The 13,714-nt window shown below is 68.3% G+C and overlaps 1 protein-coding gene across 2 annotated transcripts; it reads left to right on the forward strand.

Annotated features, from left to right (window-relative positions):
• The first annotated feature begins 352 nt into the window (after positions 1–352).
• Positions 353–9,670, forward strand: EFNA3 (ephrin A3). 2 transcript variants are annotated; one of them, XM_040088262.2, is made up of 5 exons: positions 353–473; positions 7,656–7,945; positions 8,538–8,603; positions 8,751–8,828; positions 8,966–9,670. In XM_040088262.2, the coding sequence occupies exons 1-5, from the start codon at positions 361–363 to the stop codon at positions 9,085–9,087; spliced, it is 669 nt and encodes a 222-aa protein (XP_039944196.1). In that variant the 5' UTR covers positions 353–360; the 3' UTR covers positions 9,088–9,670. The 2 variants fall into 2 exon arrangements, with proteins under 2 accessions (XP_039944196.1, XP_039944197.1); XM_040088263.2 differs by lacking the exon at positions 353–473 and adding an exon at positions 7,192–7,454.
• The last annotated feature ends 4,044 nt before the right edge of the window (positions 9,671–13,714 follow it).

Consider the following 13,714-nt stretch of genomic DNA (forward strand, 5'->3'; position numbering starts at 1 on the left):
GCGCCGGGACAGGCACGGGCACCCCTCATGTGGGTGCAGCCACGGGAGCCGCAGTGAGACCCCGATGTCAGCGGGACCTGACACAGGCTGCCCCCGACCCATGGGGGTCCTGGGGAGGTTCCGGTGGCCCCCGGTGCTCCTGGCACCCTGCCCCTGCTTCTCCACCCGCGGGGACCCGCGGCCAGAGCCTGGTGCCGGTGCCGGGGCGGGCCCGGGGCGGCGGCGGGAGCGCGCGCGGGGGCGCGGCGGCGGCGGGCGCGCGCGGGGCGGAGCTGGGCGCCGGGGCCGCGGGGCGCGGGCGGCTCGGGCTCGGTTCTCCCTCCATTCCCCGGGATCGCGGCGGGCTCGGGCGGCGGCAGGATGGCGGCTGGGCTCCTGCCCCTGCTCCCGCTGCTGCTGCTGCTACCGGGCCGGGGGCCGCCGGGGGCCCTGGGCAACCGGCACGCCGTGCACTGGAACAGCTCCAACCCGCAGTGAGTGCGGGCGGGGGCGCCGGGACCCGCACCGGGAGGCGGGGGGGTGGGGGGGGGGGGTTGTGGTGGAGGTGTCCCCGGGGCCGCGGGGTGGGGGGCGCCGCCGGGAAGGACGCGGCGGCGACACGGCGGGGATCGCGCTGAAGGATGCGCTGGGGGCGGCGGGCGACGCCGGGACTGCGGGACCCCCGGTGCCGGTATCCTCGCGGCGCCCCCGTGCGGGTGGGGCTGCCGGGTTCCCGGTGCCCCCCGGTGCCCCCCGGTGCCCCCCCGGTGCCCCTCGCCCTGCCCGTGAAGGCGGGGATCGCTGCGGCGGGAGGCGGGCAGCCGCCCGGCAGGTTCGTGTCCCCGCGCTGCCGGGCGGGGCTCGGCGGCTCCCGGTGCGGGCGCGACGGGGTCGTGGGCACCGGGGGAAGAGCCCCCAGCCCCGCCGGCGCTGACCCACCCGGGGCAGCGTGAAGAGTCTGGCTCCCCCAGACATCCACGTCCCGGTGCGCCGGGGCGGGCGGGGGTCCCGCTCCCCCCGCCACTCGCGTCTCCCGCATGTCTGGGTGCGGGAGCGGCACCGGCGGCGCGGCGGAGGCGGGGGGGGCCCGGCAGGTGCCTGCCGCCCCCCGCCGCCTTTGACCGGCAGCGGTGGCACCCCCGGGGCTGCGGGGACAGTGCGGGGTGGGAGCGGAGGGTGGGAGCGGCCACCGGGAGCAGAGCGGTGGCCTTGGACGCTGAGCCCCTCCCTCACACCCTGCGCCGGGGCTGCCTCTGCCCTCGCCGGCGCACCCACAGCCGTGAGCGGATGTGCCATTGGGGCGGTCTGGGCTGGACGCTCCCGGGAAGGGGGAGCTGCGTGCCCGTGGTGCGTCCACGGACCCCTCCACGGGGATCTGCGCACGCTGCCATCGCCCATCTCTCTGTCCCTCGCTGGTGCGAGTGTCCAGGGGTGTGGCGGGGACGTTCATCCAGCCAGAGCATCCTCTGGTGCCTGTCGACGCAGGGGCTCTCCTGGGCTCCCCCCATCCCACACCTCTTTGTGCAGGGTGGGAGCAGCCCCGGGCAGCCCCCTCCCCTGCCTTTGAGATTGTGTCGCCAGGCGGAAGCTCAGGCCCCATAAATCGTGCGTGTGCGCGACGTGCCGAGGCGCAGCACAATGGCGAGGTGCCGCGCTCGCCCCGCCACGCTCGGCATCCCCCCCGCACCCCGCTGCTCTGACCGGACCCCCCCCTTCACCCCCAGCCTCGTCCCCACGCCGTGACATCGCCACGGCGCTGGCGGGTGGCGACACCCCCACCCTCGCCTCTCCGTGACTGAGGGTCCCCACCCCATCACCCCCACGGCCTGTCGCTGCCCCGGCACCTCTCGAGGGACAGGGCGGAGGGGGGCCCGGCCGTGCCCGGGCCGTGCCAAGCCGGGGGTGTCGCTGCCAGATGCCCGCACCCCCTGCGCAGGCGTGTCTGGCGCGGCCGCCAGCGTCCGGCTCAGGGCATGGGCGGCGCGGTGGGGGCGGCTGCGGCAGAGCCGTGTCCCAGGGACTCTGGAGCTGATATTTATTGTTAGGCAGTGCGGCAGCTCGGACACAATTATAGCCGCGCGGCGAAGTGTCTGGATTAGATAAATTATGGGGGGAATTAGGCTCCCTGGGCCGCAGCCTGCAAATCCCAGCAACCCCGCTGCAAGTGGAGCCATAAACAAGCCCAGCGCGGCCCTGCGGGGCTCTCTGGGGAGGAGGGGGTTGCTGGCCGTGGCCACTCCTTGGAGGCTGCGCCAGGCACCCCACGCATTTATTGTGTCTCCTGCCACGCTACCCTGGGTACCTCCTGTTGCTGCCCTCAGCGGGACGACAGAACGAGGGGCAGCCCAGGGAGCGGCCCCTGGAGCCCACCGCGGTCCCGATGGTGCCTTGGGAAGCAGGGGGCTGGCGGCAGCTCAGCCCCTTGGCCACCCAAGGAATGGCTGGGTGTGCCAGGAGGCCGGGAAGGGGTCACCAAGCAGGCAGAGCAGCCCTCGTGCTGTGGGTTTGGGGTGTGTTGGCAAAGCCCAGGGGAGGTGTTGAAGGTGGGATCTTCAGATCCTGCTCCTGCTCAGCCTGGTTGTTGGTCCAGCTGTGCATTCCATCCGTCTGTCCCATAACCTCTGCTGGTGGCAGCCAGCAAGCCCTGGGGGTGTGGGATGACCCTTGACTCGTCTCTGCCCTCCAGTCCCCAGTCCTGCCAGGAATAGGCCTGGTGGCATGGGACAAGGGTGCAGGACAGACATGTCCACCAGGCACTAGCTTTTGGGGGGTCTGTGACCCTGGGGTGACCCATTGAGCAGGGTCAGACATTCCTGGAGTGTCCCCAGACAAGCTGGGGCCTGGCGTGCTGGAGGCTATGTCCCTGCTGGGTGTCCCAGATGCTGAGATGGGGACAGCAATTTGTCCCTGTTCATGGGCACAGATGTGGCCAGTGCTCCCAACACCGCTGCACCCTAAGAAGCAGCCCAGAGCAGGTTGGGGTGCACCACACTGTGCCACTGACTCCTGCGTGGGGCCTGAGGATGCTCGAACTGAGAGCATTGGGTGCCATGGAGGGGGCAGAGCGGGGGCTGCTGTGAGATGGGGGCACACAAGGCGCCGGTGCCTGGCTGTGGTGCGGGGGTCAGAGCCCTCCTGAGTGCAGGGAGGCCCTGGCACTGTGCAGGCGCCCAGCTCGTGCAGCTCCCCCCAGCACTGACGCTGCCACCACACTCACCTCTTCAAGGTGGCTTTTATCTGGCTGAGGTCGTGTCACAGACAGCGAGGGCTGAAGTGGGCTCTGGAGAGGGTTGGAGTGGGCCCCGGAGGGAGCTGGAGAGAGCTCTGGAAAGCCCCAGCATGGAGCTGGCTTGCTGGGGAGCATCTCACACAGGAGAGGAACCAAATCCCTGCAGAGCAGGTCTGGAGGGGCCCAGGCTCCCCTGCAGCAGCCAGACCCCAACCCCGGGGCTGTGCCTGGCCGGATCCCCCCATCCCACCCGCTGGCACCCGCGGGGCTGAGGACGGAGTCACCCACAGCAGGAGGGACCAGCGGGCCCGAGGGCATCCAGCAGAAGGTGCTGCAGGGTGCGGGGAAGCTGTGCCCAAGCAGGGGCAGTTCCGTGCCCACTTGTGGAGCTGAATGTAGGGACTCTGCTGACGACACCCCCTCTGGCATCCCTAGGCTGGCTGGGGGGCTCAGCCTACCCCCGCCCCACGGCTTTGCCCCCCAGGCTGGTCCCCAGGGCACCCAGAAACCCCGGCCAGCCCCCCATCTACGGGTGCTCGCTGCAGCTCTGGCAGGAGCGGGTGCCCATGGGCAGAGCGTGCCGTGCCCCGTGAGTCACGGCGCTGGGCGGCACCGAGCCCCGGCAGCCCTGACGGTGTTCCCGTGGGAGAAGCGGCCGCGGTGTCGGGGTGCAACAGGGCCGAGGCCACCTGCTCCTGCCTGGGCTGGTAATTGAGTCACCGGTTGCAGATTGATGGTTTAATTAAAACCCAATTAAAAACCTCATTGATCTTGTTAGCAACACGCGAAGGTGCCGGCTTTAGCTGGGATTACAGGAATTGTCGATAGTGACGGGGGCACCTGTAGGGCGGTGCTGGAGTCCCGGGCTGCCTGGGGGGGGCTGTCCCTGCCACTCCGGTGCTGCCCGGTGGCACCCCGCTCCCTCCGCGTGGGGAGCAGCTCCCGTTCCCCCCGGAGCTCCAGTTCCCCACGCAGGGAGGTGGCCCCGGGGACACCGTGTGCCGGCGATGCCGTTAGCGCCCGCGGCTGCGCCAGGCGAGGCCGGGGGGGCTGTGCTGTGGCTCGGTGCCACCCGTGTGCGTGGGCTGCGTCGCAGGCGCTGTCTGCCGAGCCAGCGCGCGTGTGCGTGGCCGTCTGGGCGCCGTGACTGTGCAGCGCTGGCTGCGTGGGGAGGGCTGGCACGGGGGGGGCCGCGCTGAGCCCCCCTCTCCCCCCGCGGTGGGTGCAGGAGGACGGTCGGTCCGTCTGTCCCTCCGTCCGTTCGGGTGAGCCGGCCGCGGTGGTCGATGCGCCTCGGCCTCTCGCTGTGGTGCGGGGTGATGGGAAGGGGACTTGCAAATCAATGGCACTTTTTTGTTTCCCTGGGTGATGGATGGGCCCCCGGATGCGCCAAAAGGATGAAGCTGCTGGAGCCAAACAAAGAGCCGGGCTGTGCTGAGGGCTGTCCGGTGCTGGGGGGCACCGTGCTGTCACCACGTCGAGGACACCCGGCGTTGCCCCGCTCCTCGCCGCCGGCACCACCGGTGTGGGGTGCTGAGCCCAGCTCCGGCCCTGCCGCCCTCCGGGCTTCTCCATTCACGGGAATGAGTCTCCGTGGTGTGGGGGTCTAGACGGGGGTCTGGTCCCCGTCGTGCCACCGCTGCCGGGGCATGCTGCAGTGCACCAGGCGCTCCCCAGCAGTGTGGGAGCCAGCGTAAGCACGCAGCCCAGATTTATGGCAGCAGATGGGAGCGGAGCGGCCGCCCAGCTCACCGGTGGCTGCGGCGTGCCAGGTAGCCGGGGTCCCACCAGGGTCCCTCCTGTGCAGGGCCGGTGGGCGCTGAGCCCGGGGCCGGTGCTGCCAGGGGACATCCATCTGCCCAGCATGACGGGCTGCTGGAAAGGTACCACTGCCTCGCCAAGCCCTGCTCTACAAACGCAGTCGTGCAGAAGCGATGCTGCCCGTTCTCCTCCCGCACTTAACCCTTCGGGCACTGCCAGAGCCCACCATCCCCACCGGCCACGCCACGGCTGCCAGAGTCTGGGGTATCGAGGGTCCAGCCCAGCCCAGGCTGCTGGTGCTTCCCAATAGCTGTGGAGTTGGCAGGGACCAGGCAGCCTATGCCTGCTCTGGGATGGGTGCTGGTGAGAAAGGAGGCAGAGTCCCTCTCTCACAGTGTTCCTGCCCTTCCACCCCAAACCAAGGCCCGCGGGCTCCCTGCATGGTGCTGTCAGCAGATCTTGGAGCTCTTGAGCCATTGCACTGAGGAGGGCATGGATTTGGGGGCATCTGGCTGTGTGAAGTGCTGCTCTGCAGTGACTGTGCAGGAGCCAAGTGTGGCAGGGGCACGGTGTTGTGGCCGAAGCTGCTACCAGGATCACCTGGACGTGCCTCGGGCTGTGGTGGCCCCGTGTCTCTCCCCACGTGGGGCCATTCCCCAGCCCCTCCTGGTTTATGATGTTGCCCGTGGGCTCCCGGCATGCCGTGGCAGCTGGCAGTGCCCGTGGGATTCACTACCGTGGGGGCCTTGCCACAGCACCTGGGGCTCCTGTACCCTGCCAGGGGTGCTGGTGTCCCCCTGCCCAGGGGAGATTTTGGTGCCTCGTTAGTGAGACTGTTTATCAGCAGCCGCCCTTCTTAATGAGCCGTGGCTTAACGAGCCCCAGCGTGGGGTCCCGGGGGGCTGTGCCTCGGCGCTGGGTGCCACGAGGGAATGTGGGGTTACCGCTCCCCAGCCCCCCCATGGCAGAGTGGCACGCGTGACGCTTCCTCCTGTCCCTCTGTCCCACGGCACAGCCACAGCCCGGCCGCGGGCAGCCCCGGCTGCCGGTGCCCGCCCCGGTGTGGGGCAGCTGGTATTGGGGTACGCTGGCGTCCCGGCTCTGCGTCCCGCGTGGAGTTAATTGCGATTTTCTCCTTGGGGCCATTTCTTTAATAACAAGCCTTTTTCTCCCCCCGCCCCCCTTCCCACCACATCAAAGGGGGAAGATGAAAGGTCCCGGCGCCCGCTCAGCAAGGGTGGCTGCCTCAGCACCTTCCCGGCGGAGCAGTTGCCGGCGGGTGCCGGGATGGGCTGCGGAATAGCGGCTGCGCAGCGAGGGAGGGGCCGCGTTGGGGCCGCGCTCCCTGTCCCACGGGTGATGAGTTCCGCCGTCAGCCCCCTCTGTTGCCCCCCCGGTGCTGGAGGCGCCGCTCCTTGGGCCCCCCTTTTGCCTCCCGGCACCTCGTCCCGCTACGGTTCTGTCTCCGACGCTCGGCTCCGGGTGCCGGGAGCGCTGGCGGAGTGCCGGGGCTCCTCCAACAGCGCCGGGGGCGATGGTGCAGGGTGGGGCGTCTGCACGCGTAGCCCTGCCCGCTGCCTGCCCAGCCCTGCCGGGAGACCCAGGGAGCCGCTGGGCTCCGGGAGGGGTGGCGAACCCCCCCACACAAAGTCAAGGGGACCCGCGGTGATGCTCTGGGGGATCCCGGTCTCGGGTTTGGCCTGAGAGGTGGGAAAAGGGCCGTGATCCAGAGCGATGCGCCGTGAACTGGAGCTCCACGGGGGAGCTCGGCCACGTGTGCGGGATGCTGCGGTCAATGTCGTGCGGGGTGCGAGCCAGGGACCCCCGAGGGAGCGCTGAAGAGGGCGGCGGAGCGTGGTCCGGTCAGGGTCCGGTGCCGCCGAGGCGGCTCGGTGCCGAGCCAGCGCCGGGTGGTAATTAATTGGCAGGAGCAGCGGGTCAGCGCGGCGGCGAGGATTACCGCGGCCGGGATTTCCGCCGGGCGCGGATTAGGAGCCAGCGGAGCCTCTCCTGAGTGGATCTGAGGGGATTGCTGCTCCTAATCAATGTAAATGAGGCTCCCCCAGGGCCACCCTTTACGGCATTAACGAACTAACGGGATTAGCCAGTGCAGGGTGAGAAATCCTGGCTCCGAGCTGCGGCGCGTGCCAGGGCCGTGGTGGGCGGCAGCGGTGGGTCGGCTCCAGGCTGCTGGAAATGGAGAATGCCAGGGAATGCCAGGGAATGCCAGGGTCCCCCGCGCACCCACGGACGGTGTCCCGTGGAGACCCTGGCGCCTGTGGGACTCTGATGCCCTTCTGGGTCTGTGTGTCCATCATCACCTCTTTGAGGCTGTTGGCACATTCCCGGCACACCCAGAAGGGCCGCCTCGCGTGCCCGTCCTCTTGCCCATCCTACCCGTGCATGTGGCTTTGACACCCATCCCCAGCAGCGCCTGTCCCCCCAGTCCACCTGTGCCCTCCAGGATGGCGATTCTGCCCCACGGGTACGTGAGGCTCAGGTCGCGCAGGGATCCAGACCCCTGGGGGATCCAGCTTGAACAGGGGCTATCACTGTTCCCAGAGTTCCAACCTCCCCTGCAACCTGCCCCTCATCCAGCCTCCGGATCCCTTTGGAGGACCGGGAACACTGCTTGAGGAGGTGCAGGGCGTGTCCCTGACCTCCCGTCCCTTCTTCTCCCTTGCAGCCTGCGGCGGGAGGGCTACACGGTGCAGGTGAATGTCAACGACTACCTGGACATCTACTGCCCGCACTACAACGCCTCGGTGCCCGAGCACAAGCTGGAGCAGTACGTGCTGTACATGGTGAACGCAGAGGGGTACCGCACCTGCAACACCAGCCAGGGCTTCAAGCGCTGGGAGTGCAACCGGCCCCACGCGCCCCACAGCCCCATCAAGTTCTCGGAGAAGTTCCAGCGCTACAGCGCCTTCTCACTGGGCTACGAGTTCCGCGCGGGGCAGGAGTACTACTACATATGTACGTGGGGCGCCGGAGCGGGACCCCCACACAGCCCCCAGGCCTCAGATGGGCCCCCTCAGGTCCCAGCTGGGCTCCTCTGTGTCCCCAGGGAGGACGTGGTTCCCCTGCACGCCCAAAATTGGGCAGCTGTTTCCCCCCCTTAGAGTGGGCACCTGGAGCTCTGGGAGGGGTTGAAGGAGCAAGAGGTGGGGGGCTTACAGGATGCAGGGAACAGATAGGGATGTGGGGAGCGATGGGAAGAGGGTTGGGGGTGTGGATGGGGGTGCCAATGCGTTGTGGGGTGCTGGGGGATGATGATGTAGGATGTGGGATGATGATGCGGGGTCAGGGTTCAGGGGATGCTGCTGCAGGATTGCGGCATTGGCGCCAGATCCCGGTGCTGGGTTGGGATGCTGGGGCCGATGGTTTAGGGCTGGGGTGCTGGCACAGGGCAGTGGTGCAGAATTTGGGGTGCTGCTGCATCCCCCCAGCCCAGAGCACAACCCTGGACAGGACCAGCCCCTCCTCTGACCAGACCCACCAAGCCTCGGGGTGCCTGGGGTTGGGGTCGCCGCCACGGAGCCCCTCTCAGCGCGCTCTTGCCTTGCAGCCACGCCAACACACAACCACCGCCGGGCCTGCCTGAAGATGAAGGTGTTTGTCTGCTGCGCCTCCAGTAAGTACCCCCGTGCCCATCCCGGGGGCGGCGAGGCTGGCCGGCGGATCCCCCATCCCTGCTGGGGAGGGAGAGGGGGCTGGGGGGGGCTGCGGTGCAGGAGGGCATCCAGGGAGCGTGACCCCCGTCCCCTCTCTCCCTCCACAGCGTCGCACTCCGGGGAGAAGCTGGCGCCCACCCTGCCCCAGTTCACCCTGCGGCCCGAGGTGAAGATCGAGGACCTGGGTGAGTCAGGCGCAGCTCCCGGCCCCGCAGCGCCGTCCCCCCGCCCCTCGCCGCCGCCCCTGGGGCAGCCCCCAACGCGGGGTGGGGGTTCGGGGCCGCCCCGCTGCCCTCCTCACCCTCTCGCCTCCTCCCCACAGAAAACTTCAACCCGGAGATGCCCAAGCTGGAGAAGAGCATCAGCGGCACCAGCCCCAAGCGGGAACACTTGCCCCTGGCCGTGGCCGCCGCGCTCTTCCTCATGACGCTGTTGGCCTCGTAGCTCCCGGGTGCCGCGGGGGCCCGGCCAGCGCCGCTCTGCCGAGTGCGGCCCCCCCGACCTGCTGCCCCTCGTGAGAGCCAGCGCGACCACCACCCCTGCCCGGAGAGCCGCCTGCAGAGCTGCCCCGGGGGCGGGGATCACGGCACGCACCGGTCCGGATGGATTCGCCTCCCGTCCCGCCAGCGGATGCGGCCACGTCCGCAGGGATGCGGCCGAGCGCGCTGCGCCCGCCGCCGACACCACCCCGGGGCGCGGGGGTCCTGCCCGCAGCCCCCCGGTGCCCCGTGGCTGCCCCGTGGCTCGGGGGCAGCGCCAAACGGGGGAGCCCGATGAGAGCAGGGACCCCCGGGGCCGGGCAGCCTGTACATACCCATATAGATCTATACATACTGTACAGAGAGCGACTACAGAGATATATCTATACTGTACCATAGGCAGTGGCGCCGGCCCCGGGCTGGCTTGTACATAGTCGAACGTGTTGGATTTTCCTCGTCTTCCGTGAAGACCCGACCTATGCAAACGCACAGACACTTTTTGGGGAAAAAAAAAAAACCAACAAAACAAGACAAAAAAAAAAAAAAAAAAAAAACAACAACAACATTCTCGATCTTTTTTTCAAGTGCTTTGGCTGGTGATTTTCATATTCTGCTCTTAGTCTATTAAAAAAAAAATAATAAAAGGATAAAAAAAAAAAAAAAAAGGATCCCTGTCACGGTGGCGTGCAGCACTTCCAGCCCTTGGAGGGGCTCTGGCCCTCCCGGGGGGGCTCCGACAGGGACAGGCATTCAGGAGAGGGCTGACCTCCACTGTTTCACCCGCCTTGCCAGGCACGACAGCTCCAGCCACGGGCTCGGTACAGCTGGCAGGGGGATGCAGGGTGCTCCCCACCACTGGCTCTGCTCCCCATCGATTCCCCAGCGCCGACAGGGAGCATCTGGCAGGGAGCCGGTGCTGCCCACAGGAATGCAGCGTGGACAGCAGGAGCGCTTGAAGGTAAGGTCAGCGCGGGGGACCCCTGGCACGCAGCCCTGGGGGTGCTGGGGTGGCCTTTGGGTGCGGCAGGGGCGGGAGAGCCTTCTTTGTCATCCTCACCGCTGCACAGGGTGAGCAGACGTGGGGTTGCTGGCAGCCCCATGGGAACTCCAGCATCAACCCCCGGCGCGTCTGGCTCTGCCGGGCATGCCGGCTCCTGCCTGTTTTGGGGGGATCTGGCACACGCCGGCGGCTCCTGCAGGATGGGGGACGCCGTCATTCCCCCCGCCAGTGCTTCCAGCCAAGGGCATGCGGGGGCTGGGTTGTGCCTGGGGATGGGGTCGCACCTCAAGGTGAGTGTTCCTGGGGCGCCCAGACCCCCACAGGCCCCACAGACACAGGGGAGTAGCCGTGAGCTCCTGACCCTGCACTCTGTGGGGCTGGGGGGAGCCCCAGTGACCCCAAAAAGGGGGCAGCCGCTCTCTCCGCAGGGCAGCAATGGATGAGGGGCTGCAGCTCTGCTCTCAGTGTGGATTCTGGGGGAAGGGGCTCCTCAGAGCCCCAGAGAGCAGGGCAGCCGCTCTCCCCCACCCAGCAGGCGCTGCTGGGCGGTGGCTGGGTGTCCCGCCGGCCCGGGCTTGTCCGGGTGCGGGAAGAGCCGACGAACCCGTCAGACGGGTCCTGGGAGCCCTCCCAGCAGACGCCGAATTCCCCAGGTTCCCCCCGCGCTCCGACAGGCCTGGCCCGACATGGGGCTGAGCTCCCTGCCGTGGACTCCCGCTGCCTGAGGTGCCACCGGCAGCTGTCTGCTGACCCGGGGCAGGGTGGGCATGGCGTGGCTGGGGCAGAACCGCCACCACTGCCACGGGACTTGATCTGGCCGGGTGCTGATTGCCAGGGACTGGCCACAGCACCTGTCCCGGTGTGGTGCCATGCTGGTGGCATGTGGCACAGTGAGCCTGACACAGCTGAGGTGGCCAGTGCCCCGGGGGGGTGCAAGAGCTGGAGTCATTGCCCTGGCACAGAGAGCTCTGCCTGCAGGATCCCTCCTGCCGCTCGCCTCGACCCTGGCACCGCTTCTTTGTGCGTGCGTGGCACCACTGATGGCTCGGGGGCACCGGCCACCTGGCTCAGGTCTGCTTCATGTCCTAGGGCTGAGCGCAGCAGGATGGCCTAGACCCACCAGGAGTCTTCTGGGGCGCTGTTAGAGGGGATTCCCAAGCGCAGCTGCCCCAAGCCGAGTGGAGGGCCCTCGTTGGTACCCCAGTGCTGAGGTTTGTGTGCCCCTTGGGTGTTTTGGGGATTCACAGCCTTGGCAGCAGATCCGGGCAGGGCATGCGTGCCAGGAGCAGCTGTGTGGCACAGGGCTCTGCCTCACCTCAGGGCAGCTTCCCTGCCCAGTCAGGGCTCTCTGGCCAGAGGCCTGAGGTCCTGGCACAGCTGGACAGCCCTGGGGCTGCGGCTCTGGCCCCACCAGGCTGGCAGCAGGCCATGCCTACCTGCCATGCCTACCTGCCATGCCTACCTGCCAGGCTGCACGCAGCTGGCACCGCGCGTCACCGCGGCCTTCGCTCCCGGCCACAAACTGGACGGCTCCTCTTCCTCCCCCAGCTTTGCACGGGTGACGTCAGCCCAGCCAGGGGCCGGGGCACTCCTGCATGTCCCCAGCCGGGAAACCATAAACACTTTGTCACGAGTTCAGCGGCCTCTGGCCAGCCCCACCTGCCCCACACGGAGCACCAACGATGTTTACAACGCGAAACTGCTTCACCTTTGTCCCGCCGTCGTGGGCACCGATCCCAGCCCGTTTTCACCCGCTCCCAGGTGCCATGACCGTGTGCACCATGTGCGCACCGCCACCGGCACCTCCCGGTGCCACTGCAGGTGGGCACTCAGCACCCCCCAGGGTGCTGCCCACCCTGTGCCCCACCGTTGTGTCCCAGGTGAGGTAATGGGGCAGCTCTAGGCCCAGCTTGTCCCTCAGGCTGTCCCCAGCAGGGGACATGGGCTTGTCTTTCCACTCCTGGTCCTCTACCAGAGCACTGGGCCAGGCACGGTGGTGACACCGGGTCTTGTTGTGTCCATGTGGCCTCACTCCCTGTCCCCTTCCTGTGTCCTGGTGGCCCTGCTCCAGGGCTGGGGCCATGGCAGATAGCACAGGGGAGCGCCAGCAGGGCTGGGTACCACATCCCAGTGCCACGGGATGGATGCAGCACGGTGCCCCAGGAGGCTCATTATGCCCCTGGCAGGCTCAGCACAAGGCTCAAACATCAGGGGATGCCCAGCCCTCCCCCTGTCACTGCTCCCTGCCTCGGTTTCCCCAGGCACAGTCCGTCCCCGAGGTGGAGGGAGCAGCACCAGGGCGATGCCGGGACCATGGGATTGGTTCCCACCACCCTCTGGCTGCACCCATCCCCGTGGCCTGCACGTGCCGCGCTCCAGCTCTGGGATCCCAGGGGTGTTCCCAGGAGGTGCTCCCCTGTGCAAGCCACGGCAGCGCCGGCATCCCGGGAACAGAGGCCTCACACTGTCATTATGGATGATGTCAGGCCTGGCCACAACAGGGAGGATGAGAGAAAAGCAGCCGGTCCCCCTCCCTGGGAGCGAGGGTGGGGGGAAGAGAGGCCGCCACCTGATGCAGGTGGGGTGTGGGTGGGATGTGGGGCAGCCAGCCCCCCAGGCCTGGCCCCGCAGGATGCCTTGGCTGTGGCAGCAGCGGCCGCTCTCAGGTTGCGGTGCCGTCGCCGTGCCGGAGCCCCCGCCGCGTGCCAGGGGAGCGCTCCGCGCCCGCTGCGGCACAGGGCATGCAACATTACCCACAATCAATGGATCATTATGGAATAAACAAGAGGAAAGTTGTTTTGCAAATGCGGCTGAGTTATCGCTTCACAACACGCGGCGAAGCGTCGCGCGCCGTCCGGGACACGGATGGATCCGTGTCAGAGCAAATGGGAGCCGACAGCGAGGCACCGCGCTCCCGACAGGCGGTGGCAGCGTGCCCATGGTGCCCACCCCGGCCCTGCACCTACAGCCCCGGTCTTGCACCCACAGCCCCCACCCTGCACCCACAGCCTCCTGTCCTGCACCTACAGCCCCCACCCTGCACCTACAGCCCCCGCCCTGCACCCAGAGCCACACATCCTGCACCCACAGCCCCCTGCCCTGCACCCACAGCACCCTGCCCTGCACCCACAGCCTCCTGTCCTGCACCCACAGCCCCCAATCCTGCACCTACAGCCCCCGCCCTGCACCCAGAGCCACACATCCTGCACCCACAGCCCCCTGCCCTGCACCCACAGCACCCTGCCCTGCACCCACAGCCCCCTGTCCTGCACCTACAGCCCCCCACACTGCACCCAGAGCTGCACATCCTGCACCCACAGCCCCCCGTACTGCAACTACAGCCCCCCATCCTGCATCCACAGCCCCCTGTCCTGCACCCAGAACCACACATTCTGCACTCACAGCCCCCCATCCTGCACCCACAGCCTCCTGTCCTTCACCTACAGCCCCCCCATCCTGCACCCACAGCCCCACATCCTGCACCTACAGCCCCCGTCCTGCACCCAGAGCCCCCTGTCCTGCACCCGGAGTACCCCAGTGCGCACCCACAGCTCCCATCCTACACCCTCAGGCCTCCCAGTGAGGAGGGTGC

The sequence above is a fragment of the Hirundo rustica genome, chromosome 29, assembly GCF_015227805.2.
Source record: "Hirundo rustica isolate bHirRus1 chromosome 29, bHirRus1.pri.v3, whole genome shotgun sequence".
Classification (NCBI taxonomy): Eukaryota; Metazoa; Chordata; class Aves; order Passeriformes; family Hirundinidae; genus Hirundo; species Hirundo rustica.